The 18,297-nt window shown below is 46.0% G+C and overlaps 1 protein-coding gene across 3 annotated transcripts in view; it reads left to right on the top strand.

Annotated features, from left to right (window-relative positions):
- Nucleotides 1-18,297, top strand: part of ANGEL2 (angel homolog 2) — a 35,462-nt gene extending 17,165 nt beyond the window's left edge. For all 3 annotated transcript variants that reach the window (XM_014575271.3, XM_014575270.3, XM_025186401.2), the window contains 4 exons: nt 2,284-2,410; nt 2,776-2,836; nt 10,336-10,499; nt 17,844-18,297. In XM_014575271.3, the coding sequence (XP_014430757.3) occupies nt 2,284-2,410; nt 2,776-2,836; nt 10,336-10,499; nt 17,844-17,998 (507 nt within the window). In that variant the 3' untranslated portion in view covers nt 17,999-18,297. The remainder of the gene's footprint in view (nt 1-2,283; nt 2,411-2,775; nt 2,837-10,335; nt 10,500-17,843) is intronic.

Here is an 18,297-nt window from a genome sequence, read left to right as displayed (position 1 = left end):
AACCACCAGAGCTCCCTGTGCCATCTGACCCACTTGTGCCTCAGGACTCCCTGCACTACCTGAGCTCCTCCTGCTGGACTCCTGGCTGTGCCACCAGAGCTCCCTGCACTGGCGGACCCATTGCTGCAGGGCTCCTTATGCCGCCAGAGCCCCCTGCCACAGGGCTCCTGGTCACATTGCAGGATTCCCCATGCCACCTGAGCCCTCTGGCGTTGTGCTCCCCATGTTGCCTGAGCCCCTGTCCACTCCTGGCCTCCCTGCCCCTGGGCTCTCTGGTCCAGGAACAGCTGTGGCTGTTGCCAGACCGGAGAGTCCCGGTTTAGGGAGGTATAAGCTGTAGTTTTAAGTAACTACTATGGCATTCCTTTTGCAGCAATACAGCAGGGCTTGTGTTATCAGTCACGTTACCACTGAGCTTTCTTTTTCAGTAACTTGGCTTAATGTCCGTCAAACTTGTGGTTCTCCTGACTAAGTAAAACTTTACGCTATTACTAGTTTTGTTGTAAGCGTTGCAGGTTTTGTGTGGAAGAGATTTAATCACAGACCTGCCGTTCTTTTTAGAAGGGTTCTCATATTATGGATAGGACCAACGCTGTATTGCTGAGTGAAGGTTTAAAGTCAAAGTTATTGTTGTTAAGTGACCAAAGCAGAAGTCCTGTTTTAGTGTGTCACCTCATTCTAAGCCATTTTATGTCAGTTTAGTGTGAACATAGCTTCTAGTGATATATGGAATGCTATTTAATTTGTAATGCTTAAAGCATTTACACTAGGGAAATGTGAAATTTTCCATTATTGGTGTTAACGTCCATCACTGCCAATCCCATTTTCAGCTCTCTTTTGAACATTCTCCCAGAAGAACAGATACTCCAATGTTAAAAGCAACATCAGCAGTCAGCAAACTATTTACACCAGAGCTCCTGATGCTGCTAACAAAAGGGCTTGGTATTCTTGCAAGATTAAGCTGAGAGAACTATTTTACAAAGTAGGATTGTTGTAAATATGTGAAGTGAGAGGAAGCAGTGAAGTTGCATATAAAGAATATCATGATTTAGTAGAGAAAGCTTTGAAGAGCTGCTACAAACATGCTGTTTGTAAGGCACATATAGAAGAGTGGATTCACTGCAAGTTTGCCCCCTTATGGCTGGGAGTAGTGTTTTAGCTTTGTTTTCTTTAGCACCTGCTACTGATGGTTCTTCTGGTCTTTTAGTGGTCCTCCTCTTCTCACCTTTTTTGTCCCTCCAGCCAGGTCACATTTTAGTTGCATGCTCTTTTCATGGTAACAAAGACCCACAAACAAAAGTCCAGCAAATCAGTTCCAGAACTTGTGTCAGGTCTTTGGCCTCTGCCTCTGGATCCTTTGGCCCTTACCCCCATCTCTCCAGACTCTGAATTGTCCTAAACCCCTTACTTCAGGGGGTTTCACATACCTTTCCCACTGGCTGATATGGAAATGGAGGCCCACTTTCTATGCTGGGTATTGGTCCTCAGGATGAGCAGCCAACGTCTTCTCTGTTTGACTTGTCACCACCTCTCTGAACTCCTGTGTGTCATTAGTCTTGCCACAGGCCTTTTTCTCAAGGCCTTTCCTTGGCTTTTTGTAAGGACCAACACCTCCCTAGGGATCTAGTTTGTACCCCTACATTGGGGTCAGCCACAGGACCTTATTCCAGACTTATGTTTACCAGATATCTTCCACTTTGTAGTGCCCTGAGTGTGACTGCAGAGTTTTTGCCTGTCTCTCTGGATCCACTCAAAGACCAGTCCAAATGCCTGTGAAGATTTACTTATCACAGCCTCTTGGACTTCACTGCTTCTGGTTTCCTGCTGGCTCACGATAACCTGTCTCTAGGCCCAGGCTTCATTGCCCATTGCCTCCCAATCTTACTCCTGACTTACAGTCCTCCAGTTTGACTCTAGGGTTTGGCCTACCAGACTTCTCAGGCTTCAGCCCAAGAGAGAAAACACCTTTACATCTCACCTGGATATCCTTGCCTTCGAAGGAAGCACTGCCCATGCTGCTTCCTTTCTAAAGAGCCAGCTCCTTCCAGTTTGAGCTTGATCACCATTTATGCCCAAAGCCTAACTGGCCTTAGCAGCACACTGTTTACCATGGGTTCACATACCCCATTGCCACATGGATAAAATATGTGAACTCTCTAGCAGTAAATGTCTTGTTAATTAGATCACAGTTAACATAAAAATAAGGGGGTTTATTAAAACTTGCCACAGGTATCTTGTGAACTAAATCAGATGCTGTTTGAAACAATCCTGTATCTTTCTTAGGTGTCTGGGCAAGAACAGGTTCCTAGGGGACAAAGAATCTTAACTATTCCAATTTGGCCTCCAAGTCTAGGCATTTCACAGAGCTGTCTGTATGAGGTACAACAGCAGCGACAAGAAGACAACACAGGTCAGTTTCTGAACAGGTAAACTTGGTTCTCTGAAAACATCACCCAGACTTCTTATTGAAAATCAGATATTTTTCCATTAGAAAAAAATGGGCCCTAGTCATGCAAACATAAGTTCAGGGGGACTACTTGGGAATAAAGTTTTTCACCTTCCTAAGTTTACAGACTTAGGCTTTAGATAAATACAGTGCAAGCTTTAAGGTGCCACAGGACTCCTCACTGCTTTTGCAGATTCAGACTAACATGGCTACCCCTCTGATACAGTGCAAGCTTTGTTATCCAGTATTCATGAAGAATGGGGGTTGCCAATTAATCAAATGTGCTGGTTACTCAAGCTTTATACCGATGGTTCTCTTTATTTTTGTAGATGGAGAGATAAAAGAAGGAAAACTGGAAAACACAGAAGAGATCATAATAGCACCTGAAAAGTAAGTCTTAGAAAATCTGAGAAGGCTGTTTATGTCTCCTATTTTTTTTAAAAGGTAAAACAAAATCCCGAGTATATGTAGTATGATGTCAAATTGGATATCTGATAAAACTATACTTGATCCTCTAATTGGGTTTTGTATGTGCCCGTGTGGGTTATTAAAATATACCTATTTGCAGGTCTCTATTAGCTAATGTGCATGTATATAAAACACACACACACAACAAAAAAGACATTTTCCAAAATAGTCAACACCACACCTAAACCCTCATCTTCTCAGTAAGAGTCTCAAAAATGAAGTCAATGCAATTTTTAGAGCTAATGTAGTATGTTTCCTCTGACAACATCTAGCAATAGACCACCCATATTTCACAACTGTGTTCTAGTGAGTTAATTCCTACACCCTTGAATTGATATGAATAAAAATAAACTAAAATTAAATTGCCTATTTCATCATTCTTACACAGGTGGTATTACCTTTAGCAACTATTCTAGTTCAAAAGCATGGCTGCCTATTGTTTTCAAAAGTAATAATTGGAGCCAGAACCAAGAAAAAATATGGATTAGGATAACTATGTAAAGGGCAAAAAAAAATCATCTTTCATTGAAAAGTGGAAGAAAAGATAACCACAGATGGGAAGGATTTCAATTACGTATTGTAAAGGACCATTTCTCTGTGGGGTACTGATGCATGTTATTTCAAATATGACTGGCTACAGGACAACTTCCGTCGCTCCTCATTAAACATTATTTTTGACAACTGTTTACTTTTAGACATAACCAGAACTCTTTGTTTTATAGACTTCTAGCAAAGCCATGTAATTTGGGGCCAGCTGCAGAAATCAGCTTATAAGTGGCAGCACTATCCAGCTGCTTAAATTCTCGTATTTCCTCCCTCTTTGATAATTTTGGAGATGCTGGTTTATAAATGCTAGCAAGTATCCTTATTGGGAAACCCAGAGCTGTGGTAACAGGGAGGAAATAGTAGATCAAACTGGATAGAACAGGAAAATGTTTAATTATTTTAAAACCCCTCATCCCCAAGAATTCTGTATTGAGAAGTCATGGAGATGGGTACTTCGGTTCTTTTTTAGTTAAATTCTTTAAGAATCATTAAGACTCATATATAAGGTTTTTAAAAGAAAAAGCCTAAAAAGCATTAAAAGATTCTATGTGAAAACTCCTACTTAGAGCCATGGGCGTCCCGTGGCTTAGGCAAAGGAAGGATCTGCCTTCCCAAACCGCCAGCCTGGCCATGCCCACACTCCGCCTCCAGGGCCCGCCCTCCCAGTGCTCATGGCCAGGGAGGCTGGAACCACTTCCTCCCCTCCCCTAGTACTCCAGGAGCCACACTGCGCGCACCCTCGTCTTCCCTTTCTTCCCCTCCCCAGTGCTCCTGGGAGGCTGGGGAGTGCCCGGCGTGCTGTCCCACCTTCTTTCCTCCAGGGCCTCAGCAGAGGGGGCAGGGCTGTAGGTGGGGATGGAGGCCTGCCTCCCCTAGCCTCAGCTACACCAGCTGCTTGTGCTTAGACCCAAAAATTCACTTAAACATCAAAAGTGTGGCTTCCAGTTTAGACGGGCCTGAGGTTGATTTCAAGAGGAAGGGAGAATACAGTACTTACATGGATGGAAGAGCTAATCAAGCACTACGGAAGCAAGATGAAGCACTATATAAGGACCAAAAAAAGCCAAGATTCAATCAGCTGAACAAGTTAAAGAAGAAATAAAACAAAATGGACTGAACTGAAAATGGAACGGAGACAAGGAGATAGTGAGAAATAGATAGCATTTGTAGGACTACTTGGGGAAACTTGGGATATGTCTACTCTGCAGTGGTGGCATCATAGTGTAGACATTTCCTAGGTCAATAGTAGGGATGTTAGCATTTAGTCATTTACATGATTAACCAATAAACCTGGGCTATATCAGAGGGCAGCAAGGGAGGGGGCAGTGCCCATGGGGAGACAGCTTTTAAGCCATCTTACTGCCTGCCTCCCAAGGGAGGGGGCGCGGGGAGGATGGCAGACAGGAACCAGTGCTCAGGTGAGCTGGCTTTTAAGAAGAAAAAAAGCTTCCGTGGAACTACCTGTACCCAACTCCCATGCACTGATGCCTCTGATAGAGAGGCAGCAGCATGGGGGGCAGGTGGGAGGAGGTTCATGCTGGGAAGCCAGCTTTCAACCTGGCTCCCTGCGTGTACCAACTCCCACAAATCCGCCTGTATCCGCAGCTCTGGGGGGCAGGTGGGAGCTGATATGTGCAGGGAGTCAGCTGCCTCTCCATGCGTGCCCACTCCCTGAAGTGCTGCCTGCCTCCCACAGAGGAGGCAGCACGGGGGGCAGTAGGGAGCCAGCTCCCTGTGCATACTGGCTCCCACGGAGCCACCTCCCTGTCCCCGTGCTGCTGCCTCTGTATCAGAGGAAGTGGGGGAGGGGAGCAAGTGGAAGCCAGTGGTCCCACGTGCATGTAAACATGTAACTGCTGAAAAATTCAGCAGTTAAACATTTACAAAAATAAACGTTTGCTGACACCCAGGGGCGGCCCGTGACTATAGGCTGACTCAGCCGTCGCCTAGGGCGCCACCTTCAACGGGCGCCTGATGATGACGTCACTCCATTGACGGCTTGTGACGGCGCATTGGGGGTCCCCCGTCTCCTGCACCCCGAAATGGCACAAACAGACTGCACCAGCCGGTGGAATAGAGGAAGTTTATTCCCTCTCCAGGATACAGCACAGCACAGATGTAATCTGGTCACAGAGCTGGGCTAGGATGCCTCAGGCCCCCTTGAGATGGGGGGAGACTGGGCCCCTAAACTCCAGCCCCTTTCCCTAGGCTGTCTCCTCCATGCTCCCAGACAGCAACTAAAACCACACTCTTCCAGCCCTGCCCCCCAGGCAGGGCAGCATTCCCCCTTCCTTTGTTCCTCTCCATGGGGGGTATCTGGTTCAACAGGTTTGGCATCACCTTTGCATAGTGAGGTTTTCCCTGCTGGGTCTTGCTCCAGACAGCAGAGGTCACCACAGCCCAGCAAGTACCCCCACTACGTCACAGTTCTCCCCCCTCCGAGAGCGAACTGAGCAGGGTCATTCCGCTCGTGGCCTAGGGAAGTTCGGGGCCCTCACCACGGGACAGCGCGTCGGCGATGATGTTGGCGCTCCCCTTGACGTGGATCACTTCCATGTCGCAGTCCTGCAGGAGCAGGCTCCACCGCAGCAGCTTGGCGTTGGTCCCTTTCATCTGGTGCAGCCAGGTCAGGGGGCAGTGGTTGGTGTACACCGTGAAACGCCGGCCAAACAGGTACGGCTGCAGCTTTTGCAGGGCCCACACCATGGCTAGGCATTCCCTCTCTACGGTCGAGTAGCTCCGCTCCCGGGGTAGCAGTTTCCTGCTCAGGTACACGATGGGGTGACGTTCCCCTTTCTCGTCCGCCTGCATCAGCACCGCCCCCAGCCCGGTGTCTGAGGCCTCCGTAAACACAATAAAGGGCTTGTCAAAGTCCGGGTTTACCAACACTGGGGCCTTGGCCAGGGCTTCCTTCAGTGCACAGAGAGCCTTCTGGCACTGCTCCGTCCAGACCACCCTGTCTGGCCTCCCCTTCCTGCACAGCTCTGTAATTGGGGCAGCGATGGAGCTGAAGTTGGGCACAAACCTCCGGTAGTACCCGGCCATCCCAATGAAAGCCTGGACCTGCTTCTTGGTCTAGGGCACAGGCCAGTCCCGGATGGCCTCCACTTTGGCCGGCTCTGGCTTCAAGCAGCCACTCCCCACCTTATGGCCCAGGTAGGATACTTCGGCCATTCCAACCTTGCACTTCCCAGCCTTTACAGTCAGCCCGGCCTCCCTCAGCTGATCCAGTACCTGGCTGACCTGGGCCACGTGTTCCTCCCAGGACTGGCTGAAGATGCAGATGTCATCGATGTACGCTAGGGCACAGTTCTCCATTCCCCGCAGCAGCTGGTCCACCAGGCGCTGGAAGGTGGCCGGCGCCCCTTTGAGGCCGAAGGGCAGGACTAGGAACTCATAGAGCCCCGGCGGCGTGATGAAAGCCGATTTCAGTCTGGCCTCCTGGTCTAGCGGCACCTGCCAGTAGCCCTTGGTGAGGTCCAGGGTGGTGAGGTAGCGAGCTCCCCCCAGCTTGTCCAGGAGCTCGTCGGGCCTTGGCATCGGGTAGGCGTCGGACACCGTGACGGCGTTGAGCTTCCGGTAGTCCACGCAGAACCGGATCGACCCGTCCTTCTTGGGGACCAGCACCACAGGCAAGGCCCAGGGGCTGGAGGACGGCTGGATCACCCCCAGAGCCAACATGTCCTGGACCTCTCTCTCCAGGTCCTGGGCTGTCTTCCCCGTGACTCTGAATGGGGAGCAGCGCACCGGGGGGTGAGTGCCCGTCTGCACCCGGTGGACAGCCAGGTTGGTGAGACCAGGCTTGTCGGAGAACAACTGCTGGTGGGAGCGCAGCACCTCTCGGATCTCGGCCTGGAAATTGACTCCAGCGAAGAGTCCTCTCCGGTCCCAGGGAACAGGCCTACCAGGGGATCCTCCCCCTGCTCCTCCTACGGCTTACACATGGCCAGCACCAAGTTCTCCCTTTCCCAGTACGGCTTCATCATGTTAACATGATACACCCGCTGGCCGCGCGTCCGGCTCGTCAGTTCCACCACGTAGTTCACCTCGTTCAGCTACTTAACCACCTTGAAGGGGACGTCCCAGGCGGCTTGCAGCTTGTTCTTCAGCACGGAGATCAGGACCATCACCTGGTCCCCGGTAGCGTAGGCGCGGGCCCGTGCATTGCGGTCATACCAGACCTTCTGCTTCCTCTGGGCCCTGCTCAGGTTCTCTCTGGCCAGGCCCATGAGCTCGGCAAGTCTTTCCCGGAATGTCAGGACGTATTTCACGACCGGCTCACCCTCTGGGGAGACCTTCCCCTCCCACTCGTCTTTCAGTAAGTCCAGGGGGCCCCTCACTCGCCTCCCATATAACAGCTCGAATGGCGAGAACCCCGTGGACTCCTGGGGCACTTCCCTGTATGCAAACAGCAGGTGGGGTTGGTACTTGTCCCAGTCCTGCGGGCGTTTGTGCATAAAAGTCCGTAGCATCTGCTTCAGAGTCCCATTGAACCTCTCCACCAGCCCGTTGGTCTGGGGGTGATACGCCGAGGCCCAGGTGTGTTGCACCTCACTCTTCTCCCACAAGCACCGGAGCAGGGCCGACATGAAGTTGGATCCCTGGTCCGTGAGGACCTCCTGAGGAAACCCCACCCTGCTGGAAATGGTCAGCAGGGCATCTGCCACCGTGTCTGCCTCGATGGAGGGCAGGGCCACGGCCTCGGGGTAGCCGGTGGCAAAGTCCACCACCACCAGGATGTATTTCTTCCCTGTCCGGGTCGCTCTGCTGAAGGGCCCCACAATATCCATCGCCACCTTCTAGAAAGGCTCCTCTATGATGGGCAGGGGTCTCAATGCAGCTTTCCAGCCCTGCCCCCCAACCACACTCTTCCAGCCCTGCCCCCCAGCCAGGGCAGCATTCCCCCTTCCTTTGTTCCTCTCCATGGGGGGTATCTGGTTCAACAGGTTTGGCATCACCTTTGCATAGTGAGGTTTTCCCTGCTGGGTCTTGCTCCAGACAGCAGAGGTCACCACAGCCCAGCAAGTACCCCCACTACGTCACACGGCTGTACAGGTGGGGGCGCCGATTGCACGTTCCGCCTAGGGCACCAGCTGCAGCAGCCCGCCTTGGGCCACTCATGCTGACATCCCTAGTCAATAGAAGGGCTTTATCTGTCAATGTAGTTAGCTTTCACCTCACAGAGAAGTTAAGTCAACAGAAGAATTCTTCTGTGAACCTAGCTGCATCTACAGTAGGGGTTACATTAACCTAACAGCAGTACTTAGCATGTATAATTTTTCACAGCCCTGAGCGGCATAGCAAGGTCTGTCTAATTTTTAAGCATCAACTAGGCCTTCATAACTCCGTAAACAGCTCTTAAATGCCTTCTGTACACTGCAGGTCTGAAGTTAGATAATTTAGTTAAAGACTTATTGTCTCAACTCGTTAGGACACGAATACAAATCCTGAGTACGTATAAGGGGAAATATATAAAAAGTGAGGGTATATTTTACATATGTGACTGCTTAAAAAACACAAGCATGCAGTAACATTTTCAGAAGTGCCTGTATAACTTAGGCTATGTCTAGACTTCAGAGCTTTTCTGGGATACCTCTGGTATCCCAGAAAAGTTCTACCGTGTCCAAGGAATGCATCCGCATTTTCAGAACAGTTTCCAAAAAAGCAGTCCTCAGTGAGAGGAAGAAGGGATGTTCCGAAAGAGGACATTTTTCCAAAATTTGGCCCCGGGTAGACGGGCCAAATTTCAGGAAAGCCTCTTCCAGAAAAAAAGCAGAAAAAGATACATACATTGTGGTTTGCAATTTGCGTATCTTTTTCTGACTTTTCTCTGCAGTGTAGACATAGCCTTAACCAAAAACTGGCCTATACCACAAAGTTAGGTAGACTTAACTGCATCACTCAGGGCAGTGAAAAATTTCACTCACTGTGCAATGTCATTAAGTCATCCTAAGCCATGATTGACAGAGGAATTCTTTCATTAAGTAGCTACTGCCTCTTGCTACAGCAACAGAATAATCCCTTTGCGGTATTTCTAGTGTAGACTGATCCTAAATCTCATTGGAAGTTAATGAGACAGAATCATAAGTATTAATTCACTTGAAAATCAGAAACTCAGGCCACGTCTACACTATCACTTACATTGACAAAACATAAGGCACTCAGAGAAGTGAAAAAACACCACCTGCATGGTCAACATACTTTTTTTGCTGGCAAAAAAGTGCTTGTGTGCACAGCACTGTCAGCAGAAGAACTCTCTCCTGTTGGCATAGAGTGGCTAGATGAGCAATCTTATAACAGTGCAACTGCATCGATACAGCTGTGCTGCTTCACGTTTATTGCTGTAGACATGGCCTTAGACTCTTGAAAACTGGACCTCAGATCCCTGCTCCAAGACACCAACAAGATGCGACACATGAGAATGTCACTTAGAACCTTCAAGGTGTGTTAAAAAGGAAGACTTTGTTTATTCACACTTATTGGTCATAGTAACTAAGGGTATGTCTAGACTGCATGCTTTTTTCCACAGAGCATCTAGACTACAACCAATACTGTTGACAAAGCAAGCTGTTTTTTCAAAAGAGAGTCTAGACACTCTTTTGAAAAAGCACAGTTTGTAAGCAATAGTGCCCATTCTCAAAAGAGTACTATCGAAAAAAGGCATTATTCCTTATAGAATAAGGTTTACCACTGTCAACAAAACTGCTGTGTTCTGTCGACTTACTTACTGTCGACAAAATGCAGCGGTAGTGTAGATGCAGGTATAGTTTGGTTGACAAAACCCTGTTGTCTAGACACACCCTAAGTGTGTTAATGACTGTCTTTTACTTAGGAGCTACAATAAAGTAAAATATTTCTGTGTAATTCCGGTTTAGGTTTCCTTCAAAATTACAACACCACTTTAGATTGTCTTCAGTCTATTCTCATTACATACCTGAAAGTGGGATCCGAGAAGTAACAACTTGCCACTCCAGAAGTGCTGTCACTGTGGATTACATTTTCTATTCTGCAGCAAAGGAGGATAGCGCTGCTCACCCAGGTAAAGAAGCTGAGGTCAAGCACCAAAGTTTTCTCTTAAAGACAATCTTCCTGTTGAATGATAAAATTGAGAACCTAGCCTAAAAGGATGCATATTGATCAGTTTCACAGATCTCAAGTACACAAAAGACACTAGATAGCTGCAGCGGCACAGGAGCCAAGCAAACAGAGCTGTAAAAAGGGGAGTTTGAGTGGGAGTTTGTAAAGGGAGTTTGGATATTGGAATTTGATTGGGGATTGTTTTTGCTGTGGTGGGGATGTTTTGGTCTGTTTTTGTGTTCACCGGACTAATAGGATTTTGGTGAGAAAGTAGATAAAATACAGAGGCAGTAGTGGCCATGGCCCAAGTAGTAGAGAACACAAGGAGGATGATTGGATGTGGTAGCTGCAGTATGTACATGATTCTGGAGGGGGATCCTGAAAGGAGTTTTGATTGCATGAAGTGCCGCCTGATAGAGCTGATGGAAGAAAAGATCCGAGGACTGGAGATGCAGGTGGAAACTCTGGTCAAGTTTAGAAGGGGGTTTGAGCAGATGATGGAGCAAAGGCATGACGTGGCTGAAGGGGAAATATGCAGATGGAAGCAGGACCAAGGGCCTCAGGGGGGGGACTGCTGGGCAAAGAAAATGGACAATGGAAGCATGTGACTCAGAGAACCAGGCAGAGGAAAAGATGGGTCAGTGAAGGAAAAACAGAGCTCAGGAACAGGTATGTGGAGCTGGAGAATGAAGAAGGGGTACAGCAGGTAGATAATGAAGATGGAAGGGTGAGGAAGAAGAGACGAGTGGCTAGTCCAGTAGATAAAGGGGAAGAGTTAATGGAGACAACACCAATAATGAGCATTAGGAGGATACAGGATGGGTTAAAGAAGATTACAAGGGAAAATAGGAATGGCAAGGACTTGCAGCCAGAGGAAGCTAGAGATAGACCAGAGAATTTTACTGTCACTAGGAAAAAGCAGATCTATGTGATTGGGGACTCCTTATTGAGAAGAATAGATAGGCCTGTAACCAGAGCTGATCCAGAGAATAGAAGGGTGTGCTGTCTGCCAGGTGCTAAGATACGAGATGTGGAACTGAGTTTGAAGAGGATTATTAAGGGAGCAGGAAGGAATCCATTGATCATCCTTCATGTAGGAACAAATGATACGGCTAGATTCTCGCTGGAACGAATTAAGGGAGACTATGCTAGGCTGGGGAGGATGCTCAAAGAAATTGAGGCTCAGGTGATTTTTAGTGGGATTCTGCCTGTTCCTAGAGAAGGGCAATTAAGATGTGACATTATTATGATGATCAATAGATGGCTTAGGCAGTGGTGCTATAAGGAGGGCTTTGGGATGTATGGTCACTGGGAGGCATTTATGGACAGAGGACTGTTCTCTAGGGAGGGAAATAGACTTCTAGGATGGAGGCTGGCTCAATTGATTAAGAGAGCTTTTAACTAGGAATTTGGGGGAGACGGTTGGGAGATGCCCAGGTAATCTCTACGCCAGATTTTAACACTGAGAGGGAGGAAAACAAAGTAAGAAAGGATATAGCTGGGGGTAGGAGAATGAACATGAGGAAGGGTGGGGTGGATTCTAGTCTAATAGGTCATATTGGAGGTATAACGTCCATGCCAAATTGGGTAAAGAATGTGAATGAGGCCAAACAGCAAAAATTAAGATGTTTGTACACCAATGCGAGGAGCCTAGGTAACAAAAAGGAGGCACTAGAGCTATTGGTCTAGGAAGTGAAATCAGATATTATGGGAATAACAGAAACATTGTGGAATACTAGGCATGACTGGAGTACAGGTATTGAAGGGTATGTGCTGCTTAGGAAAGACAGAAATAAGGGTAAAGGTGGTGGAGTCGCATTGTATATCAAAGATGAGGTAGATTGTAAAGAAATAAAAAGTGATGGAATGGAGAAGACAGAGTCTGTTTGGGCAAAAATCACGCTGGGAAAGAAAACTATCAGATCCTCCCCTGGGATAGTGCTTGGGGTGTGTTATAGACCACCAGGATCCAATTTGGATATGGATAGAGACCTCTTTAATGTTTTTAATGAAGTAAATGCTCATGGAAACTGTGTAATCATGGGAGATTTCAACTTTCCAGATATAGACTGGAGAACAAGTGCTAGTAATAATAATAGGGCTCAGATTTTCCTAGATGTGATAGCTGATGAATTCCTTCATCAAGTAGTTGCTGAACCAACAAGGGGGGATGCTATTTTAGATTTGATTTTGGTGAGTAGCGAGGACCTCATAGATGAAATGGTTGTAGGGGACAACCTTGGCTCGAGTGATCATGAGCTAATTCAGTTCAAATTAAATGGGAGGATAAACAAAAATAAATCTGAGACTAGGGTTTTTCAAAAGGGCTAACTTTAATAAATTAAGGAAACTAATTAGGGAAGTTGATTGGACTAAAGAAATTATGGACCTTAAAGTGGAGGAGGCCTGGAATTATTTTAAGTTAAAGTTGCAGAAGCTGTCAGAAGCCTGTATCCCTAGAAAAGGGAAAAAATTTATAGGCAGGTGTGTTAGACCAAGCTGGATGAGCAAGCATCTCAGAGAGGTGATTAAGAAAAAGCAGAAAGCATATAAGGAGTGGAAAATGGGAGGGATCAGTAAAGAAAGCTACCTTATTGAGGTTAGAGCATGTAGGGACAAAGTGAGAAAGGCTAAAAGTCAGGTAGAGTTCGACCTTGCAAAGGGAATTAAAACCAATAGTAAAAGGTTTTATAGCCATATAAATAGGAAAAAAAAAACAAAAAAAGAAGAAGTAGGACCGCTAATTACTAAGGATGGAGTGGAGGTTAAGGATAATCTAGGAATGGCCCAATATTTGAACAAATACTTTGCTTCAGTCTTTAATGAGGCTAATGAAGAGCTTAGGGATAATGGTAACTTAACAAATGGGACTAAAGATATGGAGGTAGATATTACCATATCCGAGGTAAAAGCCAAACTTGAGCAGCTTAATGGGAGTAAATCGGGGGGCCCAGATAATCTTCATCCAAGAATATTAAAGGAACTGGCACATGAACTTGCAAGTCCATTAGCAAAATTTTTTAATAAATCTCTAAACTCAGGGGTTGTACCATTTGACTGGAGAATTGCTAATATAGTTCCGATTTTTAAGAAAGGGAAAAAAAGCGACCCAGGTAACTATAGGCCTGTTAGTTTGACATCTGTAGTATGTAAGATCCTGGAAAAATTTTTGAAGGAGAAAGTAGTTAGAGACATTGAGGCTAATGGCAATTGGGACAAATTACAACATGGTTTTACAAAAGGTAGATCATGCCAAACCACCCTGATCTCCTTTTTTGAGAAAGTAACAGATTTTTTAGATAAAGGAAATGCAGTGGATCTAATCTACCTCAACTTTAGTAAGGCATTTGATACAATACCACATGGGGAATTATTGATTAAATTGGAAAAGATAGGGATTAATATGAAAGTTGAGAGGTGGATAAGCAACTGGTTAAAGGGGAGACTACAGAGGGTCATATTGAAAGGTGAACTGTCAGGTTGGAGGAAGGTTACTAGCGGAGTTCCTCAGGGATCAGTTTTGGGGCCAATTTTATTTAATCTTTTTATTGCTGATCTTGGCACCAAAAGTGGAAGTGTCCTGATAAAATTTGCGGATGACACAAAGTTGGGAGCTATTGCCAAATCAGAAAAGGATCGGGATATCATACAGGAAGATCTGGATGATCTTGTAAATTGGAGTGATAGCAATAGGATGAAATTTAATAGTGAGAAGTGTAAGGTTATGCATTTAGGGATTAATAACAAGAATTTTAGCTTTAAGCTGGGGACACCTCAGTTGGAAGTAACGGAGGAGGAGAAGGACCTCGGAGTTCTGGTTGATTATAGAATGACTATGAGCTGCCATTGTGACATGGCCGTGAAAAAGGCCAATACGATCTTGGGATGTATTAGGCAAGGTATTTCCAGTAGGGATAAGGAGATGTTAGTGCCATTATACAAGGCATTGGTGAGACCCCATTTGGAATACTGTGTGCAGTTCTGGTCTCCCACGTTTAAGAAGGATGAATTCAAACTGGAACAGGTACAAAGAAGGGCCACTAGGATGATCCGAGGAATGGAAAACCTGTCTTATGAAAGGAGACTCAGGAAACTTGGCTTGTTTACCTTAACCAAAAGAAGGCTGAGGGGGGACATGATTGCACTTTTTAAATATATTGGAGGGATAAATACCAGGGAGGGAGAGGTATTATTTAAGCTTAATACCAATGTGGACACAAGAACAAATGGATATAAGCTGGCTAGTAGGAAGTTTAGACTTGAGATTAGACAAAGGTTTCTAACCATTAGAGGAGTGAGGTTCTGGAACGGCCTTCAGAGGGAAGTAGTGGGGGCAAAAGATCTATCTGGCTTCAAGATTAAACTAGATGGGTTTATGAAGGGGATGGTTTGATGAGATAACATGATCTTGGTAACTAATTGACCATTCATTATCAGTGGGAAATAGGTCAATGGAGGGATGATAGGAGTTACTATAGAGAACTTTCTGGGTGTCTGGCTGATGAGTCTTGCCCACATGTTCAGGGTTTAGCTGATCGCCATATTTGAGGTCGGGAAGGAATTTTCCTCCAGGGTAGATTGGCAGAGGCCCTGGAGGTTTTTCACCTTCCTCTGTAGCATGGGGTACAGATCAGAGCTAAAGTATTTGAAGGCTTCAATATCTGAGATATAGGTGAGAGGATTATTCTGGGAGGGGTGGGTCAGATTCTGAGGCCTGCACTGTGCAGGGGGTCAGACTAGATGATCATAATGGTCCCCTCTGACCTTAAAGTCTATGAGTCTATAAATGTTGGGCACCTGTAAAATGATTTACAGGTGCCCAAACATTTTGAGCATGTGAATTGGTCCCTCACAGATTAAGGCTCATGGTTTTAACTCTTCTTGTCCTTTTCTTTTTCCCTCACTGATTCATGCTAGCTTGTTGCTTGCTGGGATCACTGTAGTATGTAGGGCATCCTCTGCAGAACACTGCCATCACTTGCATGGTCTCTTACCAAATACTTAGACATTTACATGGCCATCATGGTCTTCTGGACTGTAAAATTTAAGAAGTTGAGTGCTCTTGAGGAGCATTGATTAGCAAAATGAACACCAAGGTAACATCGCTGCCATTTAGAGTCCTGGATTGCACCGCTTACTGAATTTGTGGTCTTGTTGTGGGTTCCTGAGACAGAATTTCCATGTCTTACAATTGGCCATTCACTTTGCTTCATCCTACCTTATCAAGAAGGATGATGAGCCTTTTGTATTGCTTGAACAGTGCAGCTTGGCCAGCTGAATCATTCTGGGATAAATCCCAGAACAGAGAGACATGGTTTCCATTCCTACCTTATGCACAGTCTGATGTGACCTTTCCAAATTGCTTAACCAGCCACGTGCCAGTTTTCTATACACACTTATACTCTTTCATCTGGCAATCCTGGAAAACCGGGTGTGCCCAATTAAGGAGTTTTTCAGGCCATGGAGAGAGGGAAGGAGGGTGCTTAAGGGTGATCGGGAGCTTACCTGGCGTTCCACTCCTGGGGCACACATGGCTCCATGCCTTCTGCCTCTCCCAGGCCCTGCCCTCCACCATTCTGGGAGTGGCAGGGAAAAGCCTCCAGAGAAGCATGTTGTTGTGATGCTGTTCCCCCAGCAGGCCGTACACAGAGCAGCTTCATCCTCCCCCTGCCAGGGTCCGTACCATGGGTGCTTCCGGATCAGGGACACCCAGAGTACAGAAATTCAGGTGTACTACTAAATGTAAAAGGAAAAATGCAAGAAAGTTAATCTAGCTCCAAGGACTTGATTTTGCAAGGCCCTGAAAACTTCTTTGAGGTGCCATGTGCCTTCAGCTTCCCCTGATTTTAGTGAGAGTTAAGGATGCTCAGCACCTTGCAGGAATGAACCATAAATACTTATAGGGATATAAGTGACTAGTCACTCCTCCCCCCGCCCCTTTGCTGCCACTGTCAGAGAGAGGCAGCAAGGGGGAGAGTGGGGGCCAGTTTAAAAGCAGGTAGGGGAAGTAGAGGCGCAGCAGGAAACAGCACGAGTGGGGACTGAAGCAGTCTCCACTTGCACCATTTCTGCTGCAATTCTGCTTTTGAAATGTACAACAGCCCTCCGTCGGCTCTTGTACATTTCAAAGGCTCAGGCGCTGCAGGGAGCGCAGGGCCAAGGCTGGAGTCCCCTGTTGGCCCTATAGGGCTTCCACTTTTGAACTGTAGCAAGAGCCCGTAGGGCTCAAAGGCAGAGGCGCCCTTATAGACTAATCAAATAGTCAATGGAAATCCCATCAACTATTCGATTAGTTAATTAATCTAAATTTAAAATCCCTACTGTGGTAGTGCCATTGCACGCCGTAGTTAAGGTTATATTCAATTTTACTCTGAAAACAGGAGTTCAAGCTCTTTGTTTCATATGAAAAACAGGATATCTTCCCCCAAACTAAGCAAATGAGCAAAGTAAAACTTGAATTTTCTGAGCAATTACAAGAAAATCAGCTAATTAGTTTCCAGGTGCTAATACATTATTAATTTGCCTAATAAAGAATTTGCATTCTAAGTCTCGTAATGTTTGGATCGTGCTAGCTTACAAACTATAGGTTATAGAAATCTAGACTTTGTTCAGAGAAAGTTGCGGGGGGGATCTCCGGAGTTAGGTCATATGGTTTATTAACAAAAATTGGATTTTAAATCATAACTATTGATTTTCTTAGTTGAAGGAAATGATGGTTTGAAAGCTAGGGTCTTCTGTGAAGCAAGATCTTTTGTAGCCCAGGAGTTCTGTGGTACTGTTCAGACAGCTCAGGAGTGCCCCTGAGCCAGTGTCATCCATAAAGATCAGGATATGTGCCCCAGCAACTGTAGCAATGAAGATCAAGATATGTGTGAAAAGTTCAGCTGGTTCAGGATCTGTGCTCTGTACTGAAGCTGTGCTCTTGAGCTGACTGGCCAGTTTCACGACTAGGCTTGTCTCAATATAGTAGTCTAAGTTGCTGGCTTGTCAGAGCTCTCCACAAAGCTGTTCAGCTGCTTGAAGAATGAAGTTCTTGAACCAGCTGAGTAGATGCACAAAGTAGCTTGTTGGAAACCAGGAGTTCTGTGAAACTGTTCAGCTGTATTGCACATGCTTAACTCTCGCACAACATAGCGCATGTGTTGTGGCGTGATCTGTGCAGATTTTTGTATAGCATCATTGTTACCAAAGCACTTGATTAACACATCACAGGTATTCCTTCCCTGTACTGGGTGGACGCAGGTGTATAAGATCCGGCTCACACTGGTGTGGTCTAGACATACTTTTCTTCTTTTTGTTTATGTAGGAGCTGAAGATGTTTTTGATGGCGGTCTGAAGCTTCTTGGTCGATTATCACTTTTAACAGAGCAAGATTTGTGGGCAGTGAATGGTCTTCCTAATGAACATAATTCTTCTGATCACCTCTCCTTACTAGCTCAGTTCAGGCTTACTGAACAATAATTCCCAGATTATTTTTATATCTTCACTTGCCTTCACTTTCTCCCTGTAACTTTTTTAATTCAAGGACTGCCAGACTGGTTAGAGTTAATGTTATCTGCATGCTGAATTTTTAGTGTTATATAGAATTTTTAAAGAGATTTCTTTGTAAAGGTTGGACTCATTAAGACAAAAAAACAAGTTTATGTTAGCGTCCTCTTTTTTGATAATGGAAAATGTCCATGCCATAGTCTGAAAATGGCATTATTTTTCAAAAAGATGTTTTTATTGTAAATCGTAGTAAAATGTGTGATAGTTCTTAA

Source organism: Pelodiscus sinensis, chromosome 3, assembly GCF_049634645.1.
Source record: "Pelodiscus sinensis isolate JC-2024 chromosome 3, ASM4963464v1, whole genome shotgun sequence".
NCBI classification, from domain to species: Eukaryota; Metazoa; Chordata; order Testudines; family Trionychidae; genus Pelodiscus; species Pelodiscus sinensis.
This window is presented reverse-complemented; position numbering and strand designations above follow the sequence as displayed.